Below are 25,900 nucleotides of genomic sequence, written 5' to 3'. Positions count from 1 at the left end.
TTTCGCACTTGTTTTTTTACCTTTCTTTTAACAAGAACCACTTGTAAGTGCTGAAGAGACACGAAACACATATAATTTTTCTTTTAACGAGGTACAGTAAAAGCCTACGTCCTTAAACTTTCTTGAACACAATCACAATGAGTGTTGAATCTCGGATTTACACAACCCTAAGTTCTTCTCTTAGCTTGTTCCCGATTTATTTTCAACCCACTATGAGATCCCTAAGATCAACAACAATGATCTACACACAGAATTCTCTCATAGAGATAAACTCTCACCTTTTTCTCTCCAAAGGTGTCAAAAAACATCAAGACTTTTTTCTTGCTTTTACAATATTCTCGAGAACTATAAAGTATTGCTTCTAGCAATATAATTAGCAAGATAATTACTTTAAGGGATATTTTTTATAGTATGAAAACCTTATAAATAGACTAATCAAGTCTTGCCATATTTTCAAACTCATAAGGGATCTATAAAATTGCTTCCACCATATAAGAGTGCATTTCTCATAATAAATATCAAATATTTATGAGAATCATTGTACTACTACATGTACTTTCTCATAAAGATCCCCTTATGTCCCACTCATTTTACACTTTCAAGTGTAAGGACTACAAGTCCAAATATTATCTCTTTAAGAGACTTGAACTATTTTATAGTTATTTCTTTCAATGATTAACCAATCATTCTTTGTGTACAATTTCAACTTTTCTATTAACCGCGGATTTACGATCCTCGATTTTTAATCCATAACATAATCAACTGCAACACAGCATGCAAACATATTACGACGTCGATTTTCTTATTGGTTCCTTTTCTTTCGAGACATGACTCAACTTGTTGAGATTTATTTTCATTATGATTCTCAGGTACCTGAATCTCTTTCTTACTCATGTCTTTGTCTCTAGATATCCTCTAGAGATTTTACATAACTCTCTGCTTCCCCAGTGCCATATTAATTTATGCTCCTTTTCTTTACCGAGGATGCTTATATTTGGAACCATAAGTCTATCACACTTCATGCGATCTTTAGACTTATACTAGCAGTTGATCTTATCCTTCTAGGACATTGATATTAATTGGAGCAGAACTGGTATATGTGACTTTGTCACTCAAGGTCAGAAAATGCCTTCTAGCATATTTGCTAAACTTCGCAAATAAATTATCTTTTTCAATTTCTAGCGCACATTTCAAAGTACGAGGATCAAGATAATTTCTCTCAATATAATTTTTTTACCAGCTGTTTATTTTCTCCCCCTCATGTTGGAAAAACTGACTCACTAAAACAGTCTTTGCATCTTGAGACTCAAATTCTCGAGATATTCAATCTTTAAAAGAGTTTCATATCCAACATATTTCCAACATTCTTTCAAATTCCATCTTATACAATTGTGGTGGAGCAACCATCATGTATAACATATTTAGATGGAAGATATCTGGTTTCTGACACAAACCAATTGTAATGAGGGAGTACTCATGATTATTCGTTGGCATGATGCGAATTACTTTGACATATAGAGTCATTTATGTCAATTACTTGGCATGGTTTCACCACCATTGTCAATTAACCAAATACTCTCGCAAACTCCATGTTGCAAGTTAATAACAAACATATATAGTGGATGATCAGTCCACAATATCGCTTTGTATACATACCAGAAAATTGACATTATCCAAATTCATGGGGTCGGTGAAAACCATATAATCGGTTTGCTTTGTAAAGCAGCACACATAATAAATCACAAAGAAAACTCTTTAGGTTCTCTAATGAATCTTTTCAGAAATTTTTTATTATTCTTTCGCATCACTACTGAACCAAAATGGCTTAACCGGTCATGCCTAACAGTGAGATTTTCACAAAGCATTTTATCTTCTAGATTATGCATGTAATCTCTAAAATAGTTTTATTGCCTTGGGTAATACTTATGATTTCAAAATATTTTCTTCGCATATTGTCTCAACATGATTACTTTTCAAATCCTCAAGATTTGCTTTTGCATATGAGTGATTAAACTCATTTTGGGTGTGAACATAATCTTATATTTGTTCCATCACCTCTGTATGTGGGATTCATGAATTCTCCCCTTCGAGATGATGACACTTCATGTCTATCAATCTCGATTTGAATCCCACTCTGTAATCAATAACATTCTCAAACTGAGTCATGTATTATATCTTAGACCTTTTAACTTTGAGACTTGAGAGACTATAACACATTAATATCAAATTGTGTTTCATAAACAATAGTAGATACACTCTTCAACAGCTTTCAATATTTTTTCTACTACTTATTATTGTAGTAGAATAGTGGAAATTGTCTCACACTAACTTCTTTCATCATCATCATATATAGATGAGATAAGTACCTCATGTACTTATTATTCACTTATAGTGGAGATACTAGTGGACTTAACCGCGACCTTATATATATATATCATACCCACATTTATAACCACTTTTATATTAACTTTCTTATCATTGATTTGGCATTTTCTTTTTCTTTGCATAAAGTCATATTCAGTTCAATGAATAGACCAAGCAAATAGGATGTGATTTACATCAATATCTCATAATTTTCACAGTGACAAAAAAATGAGATTATAATATTTTTTAAAAATATTTTTCATTATATTGTGTCTTACACGACAACAATATTTTGTGACAAATAGAATATATTTTCTCTAATATATTTCCAACAATGATATTATCTTCTATTATAATCTTGGTTATAAGTGGAATTAAGTTGTTTGTATATATTCTCTTATAGGCTTTTAGTCATTTACTTTCTTTAGATTATTCTAAAGAACTATTGATTTTTTATGGTCATATTCTTGGTCTTAAACCTCTTCATAGAAGTGATGCCAAAAAAACATGATCAATAATCATTATTTAATAATTTGTTACTAAATTTTCAATTTATTCACCAAAGAAGGTTGGAGATATGATTTAAAATATTTCATCATGATATTTCATCATGATATTATATCTAATTTAATTTTGTAATTAAATAAATAAAGTAATTCACAAAAATTATAACAATCATATAAATGAATGTTAAATAAGTATTAAGCATCATATCTTTATATATATATATATATATATTAGGGACCTTTTATTAAATGTATTTAAAAATATGTGTATATATATATCTCTATATATATATCACATTTATATATTATATTTGGGATATATTTCACACCAAAAAAAAAATTATAGGCCTCTTTTAATATAATTTTCATAAAAAAGGGGTTTTGTTTTTTTTTTTTAAAAACAGTAAAATAAATTTTTTGGTCTTAGCTATAAGCGTAAAATTTTTGGTCCAAGCAACTTTGCCCAACCCCTCCAAGCAGAGGCTAACTATAACTATAAGCGTGAGAGATATTTTAAACATGAAAAATACTTATCTCAATAGAAAGAATGATTGGAATTCGAGACACCTTGGCTATAGATTTTAGCGGAAGTTTGCCGATCATATACTCGATCAGTAGAGCCGTTTTCCTCTAACGATTCTTTGCTTAATAATCCTCTATGTTAGATCCTTTACTTCAAAACAGTAAGAAATATATAGTCAAATCACAATTTTTTTTGTATAAATATATTTAAGATTTCATAAATGAACGAGTAGCATAATAAACTATGCCTATGTATGTACGATCCCAACGAATCCTAATGAATGAATAAGCATAATCTAATCGATCAGAGTAAGCATAGAAATTGATCCTATGTCAATCTCGTAATAAATCAACATATGGAGCAAATCATTACTCAAATTCAGAACACACGATTAAATTGACCATACAATAAAATAATAATGTTTTCAGTTCGTGAGAACCATACATAATTACATAATACAAATTAAATAGATCTTGTAATGTCGTAATTAATGGATCTGTACATAATTAAACCTTTACAAATTAAACCAGTGGAAGGTAAAGGGTGATCATGATTAAGTACATAATTATTCATTCCACGTTATGACATAGCATACGATGAGTACAAAATTATGAATACTTATCTCGATCAAACCGAAGACGTTGAGATCGGAGACACCATCCACGGAGAACATAGGGGTTTAGAATTTTAGGTTATACACCAGATCTATTAATAGGCCGAGCATCCATACAATATAGAATATTCATAACATAACACTCTTTTTTACATTCTTCCTTTCGTCCAAAACCATATATATACAGAACATAAGGACTGCTTTTAAAGTTCCAAAATATAAACAAATTGTTTTAGCTTTTGATTATGAGAAATAAGGTATTGATTTTGGTTGTTTGATAGAGATAGTTTCAATGGTTGAAAGATAGATACACTCTCATGGAGTTTGTTGTACCTGTCTATTTTCAGACACGGTACAGCTTAATAACCTGATCGATCTTGGCGCGACAGACGGGACATCCCCACTTCTTGGATTTGACCTCGTTCAAGCAAGACATGCATCCAGCGACATGTCCACACGGGACACAAACCGCTTCAGATGGAGCATCCAGACATATCGCACACGTTCCAGTGCTCCCGTCTTCTTTCCTTTCACCATCTGTTGTAGCTGGAAGAGAAGAAGCAGATGGGACATCGACTGGTGTTGAGTCGATTGATGGGTAATGAACCGGACCTTCTGCTACAGTTGCTATATCATCTTCTGTCAATGGAGGAGCTGATGGTGAAGATTCTAGAACGATGCCAATTCCATGGCTATTGTAATCAAAGGCGCTTGCTTTTCCTGAGCGAGGAGGAGGTGCTGTTGATGAGCTTGGACCAGATGAGGAACTTGCTTGGTTGATGGAATGGTGACTGAGATTTGATGGATCACTCGTAGTAGTATGAAGTGAGGCGTTCATTGCCATGGCTAGTTCATCTTCTGATGGTGGTGGTGGAGCAGATGGTTCTGTTTGGAGAAACACCGGTGGATGCATAGGCTGTATATTATATGTTCCAAGTAAGTTTCAGTAAGGAAGAAACGAAACAAGAAATCTCAATAAACCTAATGGATGTTATTTTCGACATTACCTGTGGAATCCCTTTACAAGCATCACAAAACCACTTTAGCTGTTGTGTGTCACCTTCAGTCGAAGGTGCGAGTTTAAGACGTGTTTCTGTAAGGAAAAGAGACAAGATTAGATGTTTCTATTCACTGAAAAAAAAAATTTGTAACGCAAGAACAGTTAAAACAGATACATCAATTTTGGCACATTAAAACATGGAGGTCAAAAACATTCTTAAGCAAACTAAGGATAGTTGTCAGCAACTAAACAGGGTAGACTTACGCCTAACTACTTGAGGCCCACGTCTCCCGTGGGAGGCGCAGGCCCTTCGTTTCTTCTTCCTGCGGCTTGGGACTATCCACCAGAATAAAATTCAATCAACATCCACAAAACTAGAGGTTGCATGTCAACAGCATATTAAAGTTACGGGAAAATTACTTGTGGAGTTATCAACAATCATCACTGAAGTATCGGACTGCTTCCCTTTTGGTTCTTCCAAGTTTGCTTTCCACAAAGGCATCACTGTGCGTGGCTGTGCATCCTGATTAAATCAGACCAGTTTTATAAACAGATTAGCCAAATATGCAAGACTTAAAAACATTGAAAGTTACACGTCATTGTCTAATGATGATCATACCTGCAGACTAGCATATACAACCAGCTCCAACTTAAATNTTTGGAGAAACACCGGTGGATGCATAGGCTGTATATTATATGTTCCAAGTAAGTTTCAGTAAGGAAGAAACGAAACAAGAAATCTCAATAAACCTAATGGATGTTATTTTCGACATTACCTGTGGAATCCCTTTACAAGCATCACAAAACCACTTTAGCTGTTGTGTGTCACCTTCAGTCGAAGGTGCGAGTTTAAGACGTGTTTCTGTAAGGAAAAGAGACAAGATTAGATGTTTCTATTCACTGAAAAAAAAAATTTGTAACGCAAGAACAGTTAAAACAGATACATCAATTTTGGCACATTAAAACATGGAGGTCAAAAACATTCTTAAGCAAACTAAGGATAGTTGTCAGCAACTAAACAGGGTAGACTTACGCCTAACTACTTGAGGCCCACGTCTCCCGTGGGAGGCGCAGGCCCTTCGTTTCTTCTTCCTGCGGCTTGGGACTATCCACCAGAATAAAATTCAATCAACATCCACAAAACTAGAGGTTGCATGTCAACAGCATATTAAAGTTCCGGAAAAATTACTTGTGGAGTTATCAACAATCATCACTGAAGTATCGGACTGCTTCCCTTTTGGTTCTTCCAAGTTTGCTTTCCACAAAGGCATCACTGTGCGTGGCTGTGCATCCTGATTAAATCAGACCAGTTTTATAAACAGATTAGCCAAATATGCAAGACTTAAAAACATTGAAAGTTACACGTCATTGTCTAATGATGATCATACCTGCAGACTAGCATATACAACCAGCTCCAACTTAAATGGTTTTGAAGCGTTTCTTGAACCAGTTGGTACGATGACTGCCCATCTGCAAATCAAGTTTTAAAGAAGATTCATAGTCATGTGCATAACAGAAATATAATCCTCAGAATTCAGTGAAAAGAAACTGAATTTTCCATGACAAGAAAGAAAGATAAGAGTGAGGTTCAATGGATGGATACTCACACTCTTCTTGAAAGAAGCTGCGGAGCAAATAAGTCAAGAAAGGTAGGGCCGTAAAATTCACGCATCCAACCAGAGAACAAGCAGATATGACACTACAGAATCCACAATTTAAAAGACTATTAATCCACAAAGGTTTCACAAGTTGGCTACCAGCAGATAATCAAACAGGTATTTGAAACATACTTCAATTGCACGTACGACATTGCTGAACCCTTTGACTCTAGCGACCTCAAGTGGTGTCTGACAATCATCATTGAGAACAAGTGGATTTGCTGCAAGAAAATGGGATACGCCAAATGAGATAAAAGACACCATAAGTAAATTATAAAACTCAAATTGATCAAGTTGTAAAAGAGGACAAACACTTACCACCGTGCGAAAGAAGTAGCTTAACAGTGTTCTCAAGACCTCTTTTTGCAGCATGGTGCAGAGGAGTCCCAGCATGACGACCTGAAGAGAAAAAATGAACACATTAGCTCAACCATACTCTAAAACTAAAACTTCTTTCTGATGATCACATAACGGTTTCAAAATCCAAAACCATGATCATGGAACCTTTCAAAAGAATCAAAAATATATTCATACATTCCACTAGCTGCAACTAGACAAAGTAACACTTCAATGAGTATCACAACATAACAATGTCACCGACAGCCTAACTTAGGATTGACTCAGCTACTCAAGCTTCCATTATTTCGTATATAAACTACAAACCGACAAGTTCAGTTTGGGCATTAGNTTCTGTAAGGAAAAGAGACAAGATTAGATGTTTCTATTCACTGAAAAAAAAAATTTGTAACGCAAGAACAGTTAAAACAGATACATCAATTTTGGCACATTAAAACATGGAGGTCAAAAACATTCTTAAGCAAACTAAGGATAGTTGTCAGCAACTAAACAGGGTAGACTTACGCCTAACTACTTGAGGCCCACGTCTCCCGTGGGAGGCGCAGGCCCTTCGTTTCTTCTTCCTGCGGCTTGGGACTATCCACCAGAATAAAATTCAATCAACATCCACAAAACTAGAGGTTGCATGTCAACAGCATATTAAAGTTACGGGNAGATCAATGGAGTTTTCCCTTCTCTATCCATCCACTACAATCCCAAAAACACACACACACGAAATCAAAACACGATTGTGTGTCCCCCTGTAAAAACCCTAATTTTCGATTTAATCCAACCAGAATTTGATTAACAGAAATTGGAAGAAACCTCAAGGTCTGCACCATCTCGACGAAGAGTTCGAATCCCTTCTGAGTTACCATAACTCACTTGCTGATACAGCAATTCACCTTTTGATTGCTGTTGCCCCATTTCTCACAGATTCAGATATACACGATTGAGAGAAGACGACGAAAGGTGGAAACTTTACACAACCCACAAGATAAAGCTTCAACCTTTAGGAGTAGAATCGATCGAGAGATATATAAAAACAAAATCTCGGGATGATTGAAGTTTTTATCAAACAAAACAAAGAGAAGCGATAAGAGAAAAAGATCTATTCAAACACAGTTGGGAGATTATATTTATTGGTTCCTTAGCAAAGAAGAGTTGCGACTTGCGACAGAGGAGGAAAAAACTTTGTAATTCACGTTTGACGTTTCTATAGAGTTGTTGGATTTTACAAAATGACTCCCTATATTTTAGTAAATTTCATCATTGTTCCCACTAACTATATTTTTTTTTTGTTGTAAACTAGACCTTATCACTTTATGAAACACTAAACCGACTTAGTACAAAGGAGGTGGCCGATGGGCCTTATTGTCTTGGACGTACATGGACTGTGTACGGACCGTATACGGGCCGGTTATGGAAGTCCACTCCAGGTGTTTTACAACACTCCCCCTTAGATGACATAACCGTGCTGATGCTAAGAGATCTCCGTAATGCGCTTGGAGGTGCTGCCTCATTAAAACCTTACTAGGAAAACCCATTGGGACAAAACCATGGTGAAAGAAAAAGAGTACAACACGCATTACTCCCCCTGTTCTAAGCATCACTAAAAGTCCTTAAGTCTCCGCATTCCAATCTGGTGCGTGAGCTTCTTGAATGTCGATGTCGGTAAAGACTTGGTGAAGAGATCGGCTGAATTGTCGCATGACGGAACTTGCACCACTTGAACTTCTCCGGCCTTTTGTAGTTCATGTGTGAAGAAGAACTTAGGTAATATGTGCTTCGTCCGATCTCCCTTGATATATCCTTCCTTGAGCTGTGCGATGCAGGCCGTATTGTCCTCATATATAACAGTCGCTTCTTTGTCTTCGGCCATTCCACAATCTGTCCTGATATGTTGAGTCATCGACCTCAACCAAACACACTCACGGCTGGCTTCATGAATTGCTAAAATCTCTGCATGATTAGATGAAGTGGCCACAATGCTCTGCTTCATAGAACGCCATGAGATCGTTGTACCACCGTGAGTAAACACATAGCCGGTTTGAGACTTTGAATTGTGTGGATCCGATAAGTAACATGCATCAGCAAAACCAACTAAAACTTCTTTGTTATAGTTAGTATAATATGAACCCAAATCTATCGTTCCTTGTAGGTAACGCAATACATGTTTAATACCGTTCCAGTGCCTTTGAGTTGGACAAGAGCTAAATCTAGCTAGGAGGTTCACGGCAAAACATATGTCTGGTCTAGTGTGGCTAGCCAAGAACATTAACCCTCCTATATCACTGAGGTATGACACTTCTGGACCGAGAACTTTTTTCATCGCCCTTCTTTGGACCGAATGGATCTTTATCCAAATCAAAGCTCCTTACAGCCATTGGGCTAGTCAATGGATGAGTCTGGTCCATATTAAACCTCTTGAGTACCTTTTCAGTATATGTCATTTGATGCACAAGGATTCCATTATTTATGTACTCAAGTTGCAATCCCAAACAGAACTTAGTTTTACCTAGGTCTTTCATTTCAAACTCTTTCTTGAGATAATCAACTGTTTGGGCGATTTCCCCAGAGGTTACTAGGATATTCAAATCATCTACATATACTGCTATGATTACAAATCCTTTGTTTGCAAACTTCTCTATAAAAATACATAGACTGAAGGGATCATTCTTATAGCCCTCTTTGGCTAGGTACTCACTTAGTCTATTGTACCACATTCGCCCACTTTGTTTCAGTCCATAAAGGGATTTGTCTAGCCTTATGCAGTATTGTTCTCGAGAACCCCTCTTATCTTTGAGCTCAATACCCTCTGGTAATTTAATATAAATTTCATTATCCAGTGGACCATATAAGTATGCGGTTACAACATCCATTAACCGTAAATCCAATTTTTCTCTTATAGCCAGACGTAGTAAATATCTAAAAGTCGTTGCATCCATCACAGGGGAGTATGTCTCCTCATAATCTATTCCTGGTCTTTGAGAGAATCCCTGGGATACAAGCCGTGCCTTCTATCTCACAATTTCATTACTCTCATTTCTCTTTCTTACAAAGACCCACTTATGTCCAACTGGCTTTATATCGAATGGTGTCCTTAAGATCGGACCAAACATATTCCTTTTCTTTAATGAACTTAACTCCACGTCAATGGCTTCTTTCCATTTTAACCAATCTTTACTTTGAGTGCACTCTAATATAAACGTGGGTTCATGATCCTCATTTATCTCAAGTGCTACCTTGCATGCAAATATTTCATCGATGTCGACATCTTTTCAGTTCCATTGTATTCCAGACATGATATAATTGATTGAGATCTCATTATTATCAATACTTTCAGGTCCTTAAGGTTCAGCGTCCCAAACCTCATTCGGTACCTTAGGATTTGTCGCGGCCATGTCTATCATTTCCTTAAGCTCGGTTTTATTTGCACCTTTCTTAGATTTCCAAGGGTTCTTATCTTTGGAACCTAATGGTCTACCACGTTTCAAACGGGACTTAGACTCTGTAGCAACTTGATTATTGTGTTCCTTCTGAACATCAATACGTACTGGTGCATTACAAGCTGGTATGTACGATTTTGTTACTCTCTTTGGGTCAGCAAAGGAATCTGGCAATTGATTAGCTAGCTTTTGCAAATGAATAATCTTTTGAACATCTCCATCACATGCTAGAGTTCGAGGATCTTGCGAATTTAAGGATGTTTTATTCCATGATAATTCTTTAACCAGCTTGTTTTTCTCTCCACCCAACATAGGAAAATCGGATTCAGCAAACTGACAATCCGCGTATCATGCCTTAAATAAATCACCCGTAGTTGGCTCAAGATACTTAATAATGGTGGGAGAATCATATCCAACATATATTCCCATCCTCCTTTGAGGTCTCATCTTAGTTCTCTGTGATAATGCAATCGGTACATAAACGGCACACCCTAATGTCTTTAGATGGGATATGTCTGGCTCATGACCCGTTAATAATTGGGATGGTGAATATTTATGCTCACTAGATGGCCTGATGCGTATAAGTTCAGATGCATGTAATACTGCGTGTCCCCAGGCCGACACAGGAAGCTTCGACCTTAGGAGTAATGGTCGAGCAATTAATTGAATACGTTTAATAAAGGATTCAGTTAATCGATTTTGTGTATGTACATGTGCCATGGGATGTTCCACACTTACCCCCATGGACATACAATATTCATTAAACGCTTGGGATGTAAATTCACCAGCATTGTCTAGACGTATAGTCTTAAGTGGAAAATCTCTTTAATTACTTTGACTGGTGATGGCCTTATAATGAGTTTCCCTTGTGTACATGCTACACACGTGAGATTTTTAGGAATAACTATTCTCTCTTCTAGAGTGTGCCCATTTGAATTTATAATTAGTTTACGCATCATGTTAGAACCCGGATGGCCAAGCCGGTCATGCCATAAAGTGAATTGTTCATTGAACATCTTATTCATTGCCAAATTAGCCTCTATCATATTAATCTTAGCATGGTAAAGACCAGTGGCTAGTGCGGGTATAGTTTCTAGGACTTTCTTATGGCCTTGGGTGATTTCAGTAATATATAGGAACTCTTGGTTTCCTTCACCATTAGTTTCAACATGTAGACCATTCAAACGAATGTCTTTAAAACTCAATAAGCTTCTCTTTGAGCTGGGTGAATATAATGCATCACTTAGTTCAAGATGTGTGACATTTGGTAATAAAATATGTGTCTGGCCGTAGCATTCAATTAAACTTGCTATGCCCGCTATTGTGCTAATATTGGCATTTTTCATAATGAGATTTTGCAAAATATCTCTTATCCTTCAAAATTGTGTGGCTTAATCCACTATCCACCACAAATATATTTTTGTCCTCAGCCATTTCTCAAATGGACAAGAATTTATGTTTTAGCCATAAAAGCATATCAAATGCATATTTAAAGGTAATAATATAATTAATTTTAAACCAAAATCATAATTCAATAAAATTCAAAGCATAAAACATAGAAATTAAACCAAGACAATTTTAAATTTAATTATCCTCTCCTAGACAATCTGAAGTCTTATAATCCAATTGGTCATCATTCTCATGGTTGAAATCTTCTTCACCATCGAGATGAACCAGGTTAGTTTCTGGATTCTTTTTCAAACTCTCTTAATAGAGATCAACAAGGTGCTTAGGAGTTTTGCATGTCTTTACCCAATGATTTTACATACCACATCTATGGCAAGTGGACTTGGTCTTATATTGCGGTTTAAATTGCCCGCGGCCTCTACCCCGACCACGGCCGAAGCCGAATCGGTTTCCACGACCTTGACCACCAAAATTGTGTCCTTGATAGGTACCACGACCAGGACCACCACGTCCACTTCTCCCATGGCCACGACCACACTTGTCCCTATGGACATAGTTAGACTCTTTAGTCTCTTTTTGGCTCTTTAGGCTCGTTGGGATTTTTTTTCTTTGCCATGTCAACCTTGTGAGCTTCCGGTAATGGAGCTGTACCCGGAGGTCTCAAAGCACTATTCATCATCAATAGCTCATTGTTCTGCTCAGCGAGCAACAAACAAGAGATGAGGTCTGCAAATGTCTTAAACCCCTTTTCACGATACTGTTGTTGAAGCAGTACGTTATTGGAGTGAAAGGTAGAGAATGTCTTCTCTAGCAAGTCCTCCTCAGTCACCTCGGTACCACATAACTTTAGGATTGAGACTATCTTAAATAGCTCTGAGTTATACTCATCCACGGTTTTGAAATCCTGGATCCTTAAGTTTTTCCAATCAAATTGAGCCTTTGGTAAGAACACCGTCTTTTGGTGTCTGTATCTGTTTTTCAACACTGTCCAAAGGTCAAGAGGATCTTCAATAGTGAGGTACTGGTTTTTGAGACTCTCAACAAGGTGATGGCGAATATGCAAGATCGCCTTATATCTATTTTTCTCAGTGCAATTATTATCATCCTCAATTCACTCACATAGGTCCTTTGATTTCAGGTTAATCTTAGTATAAAATACAAAACATGCACCTGATTATTGGCATGCGGTATTTGAGACCGAACCATGCAATTATTTTAGTCTTAGGCCATGCGTTATTTAAGACCGAACCATGCCAATTGTTTTAGTCTAGGCCATGCGGTATTTGAGACCGAACCATGGATATATTTTCGTTTGGGACATGCGGTATTTAAGACCGAAACATGCCGATTATTTTAGTAGATAATGTCTTGTTTTATTACATAATTTCGTGGCCTATTTATGCATGAGAACAGTCCTAGATAAACATAAGATCTAGCATGCAATAATTTCCTTTTATTAAGTTTTTCCTTTTACTAAGGTTTTCATTTTCCTATAAAATTTCTTTTTTCTTAAATTAGGATTAGGACAAAGTTTTAGGAAATATTTTCTAGGATTTTAGGATAATGTCTAGAATTAATTTGGAATTTATCCTAATTTTGTTTTGATCTTTCATGCAAAACATATAATCAATTCCGATTTTAAGTTCTTAGATTTAGGGTTTGATTTTAAGCAAACAAACACCAAAATCGGATTCTAACAACCTAGAACAATCAGTTTAATATTCTCTTTATAAATTTCGAATTTAGGTTTTAGTTCTAAGGTTCTCATGCAATTGAATTCAAGCAATCAATCAACAATAACAACCAGATTTAAACATTGCATAATCGGTTTAATTTTCAAATCGAATCTAAGCAGCCCTAAACTTCATAACAATCGATTTTAAAGTTTTAAAGTTTTTAGGGTTTTAGGGTCTAAAGCTTAGGGTTTTGTTTGTTGATTGTTTACTTGTATATTTTAGGGTTCCATTAGATTTAAGAGATCATGTTCGATTCATAGGTTCTAAGGGGGTTTGATTATTGTCTACCTTTCACCGTTTGGGGTTGATTGGAATTGAACCGGGAGCTAAAGACCTTGGTTTTACTTTTCTCTTGATCACGAACCTCGGCCTAGGTAAGAAGAAGAACCGATCACGAACAGATCTCCGAACAAGAACTAGCCGCGGACACGAACGGAAGCTGATCGCCGAACTTGGACGAACAAGGACTTTTTGTGCGGCGGCGGTTTAGGGTTTTAGGGTTTTTAGGAACTTTTTCTCAGTTGGACTTTTAGGGCTATCGTACTGATAACGTGTTGTAAACTAGAGAAACTCGAAGGAGGTTTTCTCTTCTTATTATTATTAATGAATTGATAATCATACATATATATAGTGAAGGACAAAGCCTTATCACTTTAGGAAACACTAAACCGACTTAGTACAAAGTAGGTGGCCGATGGGCCTTATTGTCTTGGACGTACATGGGCTGTGTACAGACCGTATACGGGCCGGTTATGGAAGTCTACTCCAAGTGTTTTACAATATTTTTCTTTTTTTTTTGGAACAAACTAGGAATGTTCTTGAATAAAGCCACAATTGTCACTTGTACCCACTTATTTGCATAATATCCCTTTTATAATAAAACGGAAGTACACAACATTGTTTTGTAAACTATATAATTTTAATAAATTGGTTACAAATAGGTTATACATTAATTGATAGATTAATTGGTTACAAATAGGTTATACAGAAAATCTTAAAGAGAATATTCTAAAAAATCATATCATCTAACTTACCATATTAATTTTATTTATTAAATTATTCATCAAATAAAATCTTTTGATATCTAACTTAACATATTAATTTGTTAATTATCATTATATTTCACCTCTGATTTTTATATATGAGTCTATTTTGTGAAACAAATAAATTATCATATTATTTATTATAATTAAGAAATAGTTTTATTTCCGGATATAATATAAGTTGAATTTTTAAAAACAAATATAAATTGTTCAATCTATAAAATATTCAAGCTTTAGTATATTATTCTTTAAAAATAATATCTATTGAATTAAAAAAATTACTGAGTAATGGGTCAAAATTTACAATAATTAAAATCAATTTCATATTTTTTTTGTTGAATTTTATAATTTTATATAATATAATAAACTTAAAAAAAAATATTTTGAAATATTTTTAATATATTGAAACTTAATATAAAACTTAGAAACTATAAACACTCTAAATTGATTTGTTATAGGCTTATAGCAATGTCAATAATATGTCACTATAATATGAAAGAATTTCAAGAAACCAAGTATATTAAAACAAAAAGTATAACAATATATTAAATTACTCATAATATAATAACTCGATTTTTAAAAACCAAATTTACAAAATTATGTATTATAATGACATTCAAGTCATAATGTAGAATATACATTGTTGAAATAACTTCACATATATAACCTAATACAACATATTAAAATTTTATTTTAATAATATAAAATATACAAAATTTTGTATAAAATCAAATTTAACCAGTGTTATAGCACAAGTATTTATCTAGAATCATTAACAATATAAAACTTACAAAAAATAAGTGTCTTTTTTCAAGCCATCATATTTAGCAATGATTTTATTGCATAATGTTTTATCCAAAAAAACTTTTAAAAACAATCACATAAATTATATTTTATATCAAAATTACAATATAAATAAAATGAATTTCAACCCGTGCTCTAGCACGGGTCTTAATCTAGTTAATTATTATATTGTTTGCTCAAAATATTTATTCAATTAACCGTCACATAGAAGTACTATAGAATACTAAAACAGTAAAGCAAAATGAGTAATGAATTTTTCTACATCTATCCTCTACCAAAATTATATCAAATAAAACAATAACATTATTATCTACATGCTTGTTATAATTAAATAACAATATAAATATTTTTATTGTGTTCTCGTTTACCACCGTAAATTTGTAAAAAGTATTTCTTGATATATTGAAGTTAGATAATATCTTCTTCCAAATTAACTAAAATAATCACAACCATCAATTGGAGGTTCTCTTAACCATAACTCTCATCAAATTATTAACCGTCTTTATAGTTATAAGAAAAATAAACTATTCATTTTTCTTATAAGTTAATAACATATTTTTATTGCTAAGAATAGTTTGCTTGGTTTAAAACAATATAATATTTTGTTTATGTAATCCCCTATATAATAAAACCGAAGTACACAACCTTTTTGTGTAGACTATATAATATAGGTTATAAAATTAATTATTTAATTATTTGATAGGTTATAGGTTATATGAGTTCTTACCATTAGTTAAATCTTGATTTGAGATCCTCTTAGAAAAAATTTTCCAAAACATAAAATAAAATTTCCACTGAATATTTAAGTAACCATATATAGGCAACAAAATCTCAAAAATTAATATTATTCACAACAACTTTTAAAAACAATCACTTTTAACCCGGCTTCTAAATTTCAACCCGGTTCTTAACTTTTATTCACAACAACTTCTAAAAACAATCACCTAAATTATATTTTATATAAAAACTACAATATAAATAAAAAAAATTTCAATCCGTGCTCTAGCACGGGTCCTAATCTAGTGAAGTAGTAATTAGTCATCCTATATATTTGTAGGCATGTGGACAAGTGCCTAACACCGAGCCTTTATATGCGGATGTAAATAAGTTACATATATATAGTATACGTTTTCATAAAACCAATATAGATTTCATTTTTAAGAAAAAAACTAATAATAAAACTTAAAATATTAAATTTAATTAATTATAAATATAAACTAATTTTTAAATGAAAAATAAATAAAAGATAATTATTCAAAGATGTTAAGTTGGATGAAACTATAGTACCTAAACATTACTTTTCAAATGTATAAACCTATATAATTATAAAATAAAATATTATTTTACATAAAACTTACACATAAAAATCTATAATTTATAAATAATTTTAATATAAAAGTCTACCTAGAATCCGCGTAAATCAGACTAGTCTGCCTAAATATCGGCTTAGAGCATCTCTAATCCACCTCTATTTTTGTCTCTAAACTCTATTATAGAACAATTTTTGCTCCAACTCACCTCTATTTTCGCCTCTATAATATAGATTGCTATTTTTTGTATATCTAGAGGAACTCTATATTTTCCTCTATAAATAGAGTTGGACTTTGACAAAAAAAATTGAGTTGGACTATTTTATTTGCAAAATAGTCTTTTTAATCTTTAACTTCTTTTATTTATGACCAACAAAAAGAAAATAAGTACCTTTAAGAACTAATAATATAAACGATTTTAAAAGTTTTAGTATAAATATTTATTATAAAATTTGAGACTACCATTTGCAAAAGATAAGATATATAAAATCTTATAGATATATATATATATATATATATATATAAATAATAATTTTATATTTCATTCATTCCATAATAATTCTTTTTAATACAACAAAAACTAATGACTATAATAGTATGGTAAATTATTTTGGAATCTACCAATATCGCTAAAATATTGTCCAAATGAACAAAATGAAGTAGATGGAGGAGGAGCATCTTGGTTTTGTTGTTGATCATTCCACTTTTGTATAATTCGTGCTTGTTCAACCTCAAAATATCCACGAACATTTGGATGTAGAATAGTCAAGTAACAAAATAAATTTTATTTTCTTCTTTTATCTCTTTCAAAGCATAATTTTTATGTTTTGGGAAAAAAAAGTGTTACATAACATTGTATTATTTTACATAATATAATAATCGAGGATGACCATGATCTCAATGCACCGATAGAAGTTGAAAGAGAAATACCTCTATTATAGAGATACTTTATTTATAGAGACAAAAATAGGAAAAACCATTAAAGATAATACGAAGTATCCAAATTATTTTAAAATATAATCCCAGACATTGATCCGGGTAGAGCACGTTTTATATTGTTTTAGCAATAACAATTGTATTTCACAACTGTTCATAAATTTGCATAAGGCCACTACAAGATAAAAGTAAATTTTAATATATGGTATAAAACATGAATTTGTATATAATTTCTCGAAATCACATATTTGTGGTAACATAGAACAATGTACCACCAGTGATGACTACTCCATTATGCCTTTGTATTTGATACAAATGAAAAGAAAAAAACAAGAAACTTACACATATGGTTAGGTTTCAGAATCTGGGTCCTTCTCTTTGCTTTGTTCAGGTACTGACGTATCAGATTGTGGTGGTGGAGCAATAGGTGAGTCGGAAGCTGTTGTATTGGATGATGTAGTTGTATTTGAAGAATAACATTTAAGCAACCTATCTTTGTTTTTAGTCCACCAATCTTCTGCTTGCTGCTCATCAAATCGTTTTTTACTAAACCTAACTCGTCGAAAGATCTTGTTACCATTCATATCTACCTCGTAAGTCACATAAACACCAGGCTCAAATTGTTCTTTGCTCTCTTTTCCACCTGTTCTTGATGATGATGAAGCTTCCGTACTTGGTGGCCTTGATGAATTCGATGTCTCGCCTATACTTGAGTTGGATGATGATACTTGTACCTGTGTCTTTTGATCTTGTACTGTGTTTGTAGAAGAATATGTTTCTTGTTGTTCTTGTCCCGAAGTTGTAACTAAAGATGCTTCGGTCGCATTTAGATAAGCTTCAGCTTGAGAGTTAATGGATTCAAACGCTTCACTCTCTGATACTTCTTGAGGTAATTTATCCTTCAAATCTTTCAACTAAAATAGGAAAACAAAACATAACTCTACTGTGAAAATTTTGTATTTACACTTCAGATTTTTTTTTCCACTAAACTAGAGATAGAGCAAACCTGTTCTGCTACGGACTTGAGTGCTTCTGTTGCTGCTTTATGCTTGGAGGATTGTTTTGCAGCTAATTCGAAAGCTTCTTTAGCTGCTTTTTGAAATCTCTCGATCTCTGTGCCTTGATTACTACATTTTTGTTTCAAATTCTTAACCTAAAAGTTGTTCAATAATGAGTTAGGTTCAATATATTGTTAGTGTAGTGATTTAAAACACGAAAATAGAAAATAGAGATACCTGACTATGTAACTTTGTCATTTCTTGGTTCATAACTTCGTTAGTCTTCTTCAAACTATCGATAACACTCCTCGAAAATCCAGAAGTGCGTGGAGGGCTCGGTCTTCTTGCATAAGGAGAGGAAGATCTTGCCGATGGAGGCGGTGATGGACATGATGGTCCACTAACAAGTGGTCGTGGTGGAGTAGTATTAGCAGCAACAACAGGTTTGAAAGCATTTTGAATGGCGCTAAGAGAACTCGGGAATGCAATGTCTTTAAGCTGTTGGAGAGATGGAACTTGTGAGGCACGTACATTAGAAGAATCATGTGTAGATCCTCCGGACCTTGACGATGACCCGACTGAATTTGTAGTTGCGGACAAGAGAACTTTTGATGACCTTGTTGTTTCTCTATCAATTCTTACTGACCCATCCATTGACCGTCCAGAAGTTGCAACATTATTCCTATTTACATTAGCGTTATAACCAGACTCTGCGGCTTTAAGTTTGCTGTAACACGCATCACATACTCGATGCGGTTTCCCTGGAGTTGGAGCTAGTGCTGCTTTTAGAGCTTTCTTGGAGCTACAAGCATGACAATGTACTAAACCACAATTATAACAGTTATGTCTCTTTCGGGTAAATCCAAATGCTTGGCGACATCCGGAACATATTGACTGATCTGCTCCGGATACCCACTTATGTATACATATACTAGATGTGAAGTTTGAGCCGCAAGACAAGCTCTTCACATGCCTGTCTCTCAAGGCTTCAACCAAAGTTGGTGTTCTTTTATCCTCTGTATCTCCATGTCCTAATCTTCCATTTGCACCCTTTCCCCATGTGAAGACTTCACTTCTAGATGTTAAAACCGCGACATGGTGATCTCCGCACGCAATTTCTTCCACGAATTCTCCAACCAGTCGATCTTGTACCAAGCAAGGTAACTTACCGTCAGAGATTGAGTTGCCGAGCTGACCATGTGCAGTACCACCCATAGTAAATACATGTCCAGAGGTTGTGAGTGCAACGGTAAATGTATGTCCACAAGCAATCTTATGAAAATTGTAGTCAATAAGAGAAGAGACACAAGTTGGAAGCAAATAAGTCTCTTTGTTTCCATGTCCTAACCTATTTTTGTCACCATCACCCCAAGTAAACAACTTCCTAGATGACATACTCGTACCATTCTGACCCATAACTTCCACAATCGCCGCGGTATGCCAAACGCTACAAGCTACTTTAATCGTTTTCAAACCGTTTAACGATTGAACTTCCTTAGGATACGAAACACTTTCTCTGTTTCCATGACCTAAAACACCAAACGCTCCATCACCAAACGTGAATAGCTTCCCGTTCGCAGTAGCTACAGCCGAGTGCCACGTTCCACAAGCAACAGAAAGCACTTGAAGACCTTCTAATGGACCAGAGACTCTTTTAGGTATCCAATGGCTAATATCACTACCATGCCCTAATAGCCCAACATTATGGATTCCATCTCCCCATGAGAACAAGTCCCCAGAGGTAGAAACAACACAAGTATGATATTCTCCACATGCAACAAAGTCTATGTTGGTTAGAGCAAGAAACTCAACGAGTTTAGGACGACTAATATCGACTTGAATACCATGTCCAAGTCTTCCCCCAGCTTCTTCTCCCCATGCAAAGACCTCTCCTTGTCTTGTCACAAGCGCGATATGCCTTACACCGCAAACAATCTGGTGAACATCGAGAACAACGTTTGATTCCAAAGGCCTTGGAGTCAGTACATCTGTTCTCACTGTTTCGTTGCTAGCAGTCCCATCTGGTAATATCCCTTCGGTCCAAACTTCACCCCAAACATAAACATCACCTAATGATTCTATATCATCTGGACCAGATCCTCCACTTGAACAACTTGGTGTGCTTGAGACACTAATCCGAAAACCATCCGTACTTGGTCTTAACATGTTTCCACGTTCATATCCCACATCTGAGTTGTTCTGATAGCCTAAATCAATGGATGTTCTACCTCTTGGAATATTATTGTTTGGGACAACAAAGTCTATAGATTGACGACCAACGGAGAAAGTATCACTGTCATGTATCTGAAAAAAAAACATAAAAGAATCAGTGCAATGTTATTATTCCAACTAGAGATATATAAAAATTATATAGAAAAGTTTGAATAACATACGTCAGGGATCTCACTTCTAGCGCGTCGATTACGACTTTTTTCAATTATAGATTTAAGACCAGCAAACCAAACCTCTGTTTCAGCTTTGTCCTTACAAATCTGTCCAAAAAAAAACATATATAATAAGTGAATTTTCAATTTTGTAATCCAAGTTTTGAAGTGGTCTTTTTTACTAACCAGATCAAGTGACCTTTCTCTGTTATTATATAGAAGTGAAAATGATAAGTGATCCTTCTCTGAACGTAAAAATCTCTTGAAAACAGCCTATTCATGAGAAGTAGTTGGAAACAAATTAAAATAAGACTTTGGTTTTGAGTGAAAAGATTTAGTAAAAATCAGGTTAAAATTACAGTTCTTTGTCCAGGGACGATTCGAGAAACTTCAGATAACTTCAAACCTTTTTCTTCTCCACGCGAGAACCAAATCAACGTTTTTTCATCCTGTCATCAACATTGATACGAGGTATGAATACAATGTCATATACACTATGAGCACAAACATATATTACGTAGAAAACATTGCATACCGGTGAAAGCCTGAATGCGCGGAACTTTGGTTTCCCTTTCCTACTGTACTTGAGTAATTGTGTTCCCTTTTTCAGTATGACAAGTGCCTACAACAAAATGAACGTGAACTTTTAAAGTGTGTGGTGAATGAGCCAATTAAAATTTGCATACTCCATTTCGTACGTCATGTGAGGTATCAAGAATTCAACACATAGCTTTAATGTTTTGCGGGTAAAGAAATCAAAAGAAGAAAAAGGAAACAAACTTGGTCGATGTCACGCTCGTGATAGATATTATAACAACTAGAAGGATCTGCCATTCCATCTGAGAAACCCGAGAGAAGAACGTCGGATAAACTCAAGAAGCATCAAGTGTTGTAATTCACCTGTCTTCATAGATTCATTTGTCTTCAAGTCTCATCCAAAATCATTTATCGTATCTCCAATCTATCAAAACATAGCTACGTACACACACAAAAGCTTGGAACGTTTTCCGTCTGAAATGATGATATGAGGAAATGTAAGAATGGTTTTAGTTGAGAGATATTATTTTTTTTGAGAGAAGATCGCGATTTTAGGAATGCTGCTTGAAACCACCATAGATTTAGCTCAGACTTTGGCGCTCTTCCTTCTTTCTTACCTCGTTTCTTATGATTAAATATTATTTAGCTTAAAATAGACAAATTTAATTAAGGGTTGTTACGTGACGTTGTAAGGAAGAAATATTTTTCTTGATTGTAAGAGTAGATTAGACCAAGTCAATGGAAGTTTTTGCAACATCCACACAATAGAACTAGAAATTATGTACTCTCAAATTGATTTAACATTTAAGTAAAAATTTGTGTTCCATGCGGAAAGAAACGACATCTTAGAATTTAGTATTATTCATACGATGCGACATATACTTGCAATAGTAATTGTGTGATTTTGAAATCTTTTTTGTATATAGGAGTTTTAGATATCCAAAGATGTTGTTCATCTTCGTATTTATATATTTTGATTTCCAATCCTACACAAATTATAAAGCAAAATTATTATATCATATAGTTTGCCTTTCTCTAATATATGTGCTGAAAGTTAATTTGCCTCCTAATAAATTGAAAATTATACCTGTTCTGCCAGAATCCAACTTTGCCAACCTCACTTTCTAATTCTCTTCTTTGTTTCAAAGCAATGTCATGTTTAGTAATGTGACTAAACAATGAAGGTGAACTATCACCTTTAAGTTAAGTATCAAAGGCTAATATCCTCCATAACCATTTGTGATTTCTTCCAACAGACCATTCTCTGCAAAAACAGATTAAAAAAAAAAGATTTATAAAAAAAAATTAAGAAGAGAGTTATTGATGGTACTTCTGCGCTTAAGCAAGAAGAAAAATGAGGTCAAACGGGCATGGAAGAGCTTTACTAACAAGCTCAGATCCAAAGTTAGAAACCTCGAGATTGTTACATTGGTCAGAGATTCGACTTCTTGTCTCCTCCATGGCATTTCTTGCAGTCTCATCGTTCTTTTCAAGACAAGATATCTTCAAAATACCAACTCTCGAACCCATTTCAACATATCCTACAGTCACAGTCACAGTCACAGCCTGAGGCAACGTTCTCGGTTTCTCAAGTTCTTGTCTCGTCCTTTTGCCAAGAGAAAGTGTCTTAAAAGGCATAGTGAGGGCAGTTACAGGCAAATCTACAAATACCAAAGCCAACTATTGGGACAGGGCGCGATCAGGAGAGAGGAGAAAGTCTTGGGGAGAAAAAAGGAAAAAGAAGAAGAAGATGGAGCGCAGGAGCTTGTTGGTTCGATGGAAGATGCTTGGAGGAGAGTGGTGGCTGCATCGCCGCATCTTAGGGTGGACGAAAGAGCCACTGAGTTTATCTATAAGTTTGAAGAGGAGATGAGGATGGAAAAAGAGAGATCTTTTCTTGAGTTCCAAGAAAGGTTAATTCGAAGTGCTTGATTTTCTTCTTCTTCTTTTTTTTTCATTCCTTTGTAGCATGTTTGATTGTATTTTCTTCATAACTTTTTTTTCATTTCATTTGTGTGTTGGAAATTAAATTAATCATATCTTGTATAAATTTGTATTTCCCAGATTTAGATTGAATAAAACAAGCTGTTTCTCCATTTATTCTTGTATAAGAGTATTTGTCTTACAATATATCCATAAAACAACTCAAGCTAACATGTAAGCAAAGTTGACTATTATTAAGGGGGTGTTATTCAACATTGTATTTTAAAGGAATCTAATGTATTTTGAAATGAAGTGTTATTCAATTAGGTATTTAAAAAGTATATTAAAATCTGGTGTTATTGGATTATGTATTTATTTGATGGATTTTAGAATACATAAAAAACTCTGTTATTCAATGTCCATTTGATTTGGTGTCATTTTAGATTTTAATGGATTTCATTCAGAAAAGATGTACAAACACAATCCAACATATTTCTTAATTATTTCAATGTCTTTCTCTCTCTCTTCAGAATTGATTCAGAGATTAGTGGAAGAATTAAGAAGATGTCCTTCCACATGTGTTTTTCACCGGCGGTTCCGTTCGTGATCAGTTATTGCTTCATAGTCAATATCTCTCAGATGGTCTCCTCTCCCGGCGTTTTTGCCATTCCGGTGAGGTTCCCATCGGTGATTTTAACAGATCCGCTTCTCCTTCATTATTGTTGCAAAACCAATTACGTATTGAGTATTGATAATAAATAATATTTTAGTTCAATTAGTTTTGCTTTGATTTTTGCCTTGATTTTTTCCTTAATTTTTGGTTAACAACGCAATTATGGGTAAATTCCTTTATTTTATTTAAGTTAAATAATAAAGTCCCGTTAATAATGATTTTCAAATCCATTAATGCCTTTCAAATCCACTATTAATGACAACAAATCCACGTTAAATGCATTAGAAAACCATTGAATTTTAAAATCCACAAATAACTGAAATCAATTAAAATGCTTCCTCCAATAACAACCACTAAGTTACCGAACCAGAGAAAATATTAATCCTCATCAATATGAAAATTCCTTTAAAAAAAAAAAAAAAAGAGACTTGGATATAGGTGGGAGAATTACAAAGTCAATCTTGGAACGAAAAAAGAAAAAATAAAATTCAAAAGAAGTGCTTAGTGCTTTCCTTTTCCCTTCTCCAAAAAGTGTACCTTTTTCTTCACATTAAAACCAAAAAAAAAAAGAGTACCTTTTATTAGATTTGGGCTAAACTTGGAACATAATTCAAAAGAATTGAGTAATATGATCTTGATGACATAGTCACGCAACCACGATCATTCACATTTTTTATGTGATTAGTTTCTCCCACAGCCACAGTGTATAAGAATTTGTGACGATTCCCGTTATTGCAACACACTAAAACTTTTTTTTCCTCATCGGCCAAGAAACTCATCATCCCGTCAGCAAACAGTAACTGCTTCCAACTCCATTTGGTTTTCACTGTAAAGAACATGCTCCATGACATGACTTGACCGATACTAGTTGTCACCCATACATGTAATTCTGCTGAATCAGCGGCATAATCAAGATAACCTAACAGACAGAGCTGCTCTTCTCTAAGCACTGATAAGGCCGCAACCACGTAGGGGAACGGCTGAGGAAGAGACATACTTTGAAATTTCTCTGTTGAGAAATCAAAACTTAGTAAGAATTTATGATATCCCCCCCGACATTTTGTAACGAGTAATCCAATAAGTATTTCCTTTCACAGACACAACGCGTTGATTTGGCTCTAAACCCCATTCAGTAGTCGCACCAAGAACCGTCCAAGAACCATTGGTTAAGTCATAGATTTCGCACCTAGGGTATTGACGACGACCCACTCTCAAGACTTTGTATTTCTTGCAGGAGGATCTGCTGTCGTAACCAAGAGCATAGTAGTCTGATTCCTTGAAGTAGCGGTTTCTAGGTTTAATCAACTTGCTTTCTCCTGAACATGGATTCCAAACCTCAAGTTTATTGTCCTTGCTGCATAGCAATAATAAGCCGTCACAGTGAAAGATATTATAGATGTGCGGATCTCTAAGGTATAACTTAGATGTTAACTTAACAGATGCAGCAACGTTGTTGTTAATTCCATGGAGATTGAACCTCGCTAAGTAAACCTTATGATCACTCGTCAACATGATAACCGTAGACTCCTTTGGTGCATTAGCAGAGTGAATCTTAGCAAAGCTCCTAGATTTCAATAGAGCATCCCATCGTTTTGACGTTGAACGCAATCGTGCCAGAGATTTAGCCGGAACCCTAGAGAGTATCTCTTCTTGCAAATCCACCGGAAGACTTCCCCACTCCATCGAGACTTGTGGTTAAA

At 34.6% G+C, this 25,900-nt stretch overlaps 2 protein-coding genes and 2 pseudogenes across 2 annotated transcripts; 1 reads left to right on the top strand and 3 right to left on the bottom strand.

Moving 5' to 3' along the window:
- Nucleotides 4,106-8,187, bottom strand: LOC104766240 (annotated as a pseudogene).
- On the bottom strand, nucleotides 17,979-22,056 carry LOC104766239. Its single transcript, XM_019241167.1, has 8 exons — nucleotides 21,848-22,056; nucleotides 21,603-21,689; nucleotides 21,427-21,516; nucleotides 21,254-21,340; nucleotides 21,077-21,175; nucleotides 18,921-20,987; nucleotides 18,692-18,838; nucleotides 17,979-18,599 (listed from the first exon to the last, which is right to left on the bottom strand). Exons 1-8 carry the CDS (start codon nucleotides 21,899-21,901, stop codon nucleotides 18,036-18,038), a joined length of 3,195 nt encoding a protein of 1,064 aa, XP_019096712.1. The 5' UTR covers nucleotides 21,902-22,056; the 3' UTR covers nucleotides 17,979-18,035.
- On the top strand, nucleotides 22,850-23,644 carry LOC104766238. The gene has a single exon (XM_010490080.2). It carries the CDS (start codon nucleotides 22,928-22,930, stop codon nucleotides 23,534-23,536), a length of 609 nt encoding a protein of 202 aa, XP_010488382.1. The 5' UTR covers nucleotides 22,850-22,927; the 3' UTR covers nucleotides 23,537-23,644.
- On the bottom strand, nucleotides 24,782-25,883 carry LOC109131003 (annotated as a pseudogene).

This window comes from Camelina sativa, chromosome 19 (genome assembly GCF_000633955.1).
Source record: "Camelina sativa cultivar DH55 chromosome 19, Cs, whole genome shotgun sequence".
Classification (NCBI taxonomy): domain Eukaryota; kingdom Viridiplantae; phylum Streptophyta; class Magnoliopsida; order Brassicales; family Brassicaceae; genus Camelina; species Camelina sativa.
Note: the sequence above shows the minus strand (reverse complement) of the source record. Positions and strands in the feature narration are given on the sequence as shown.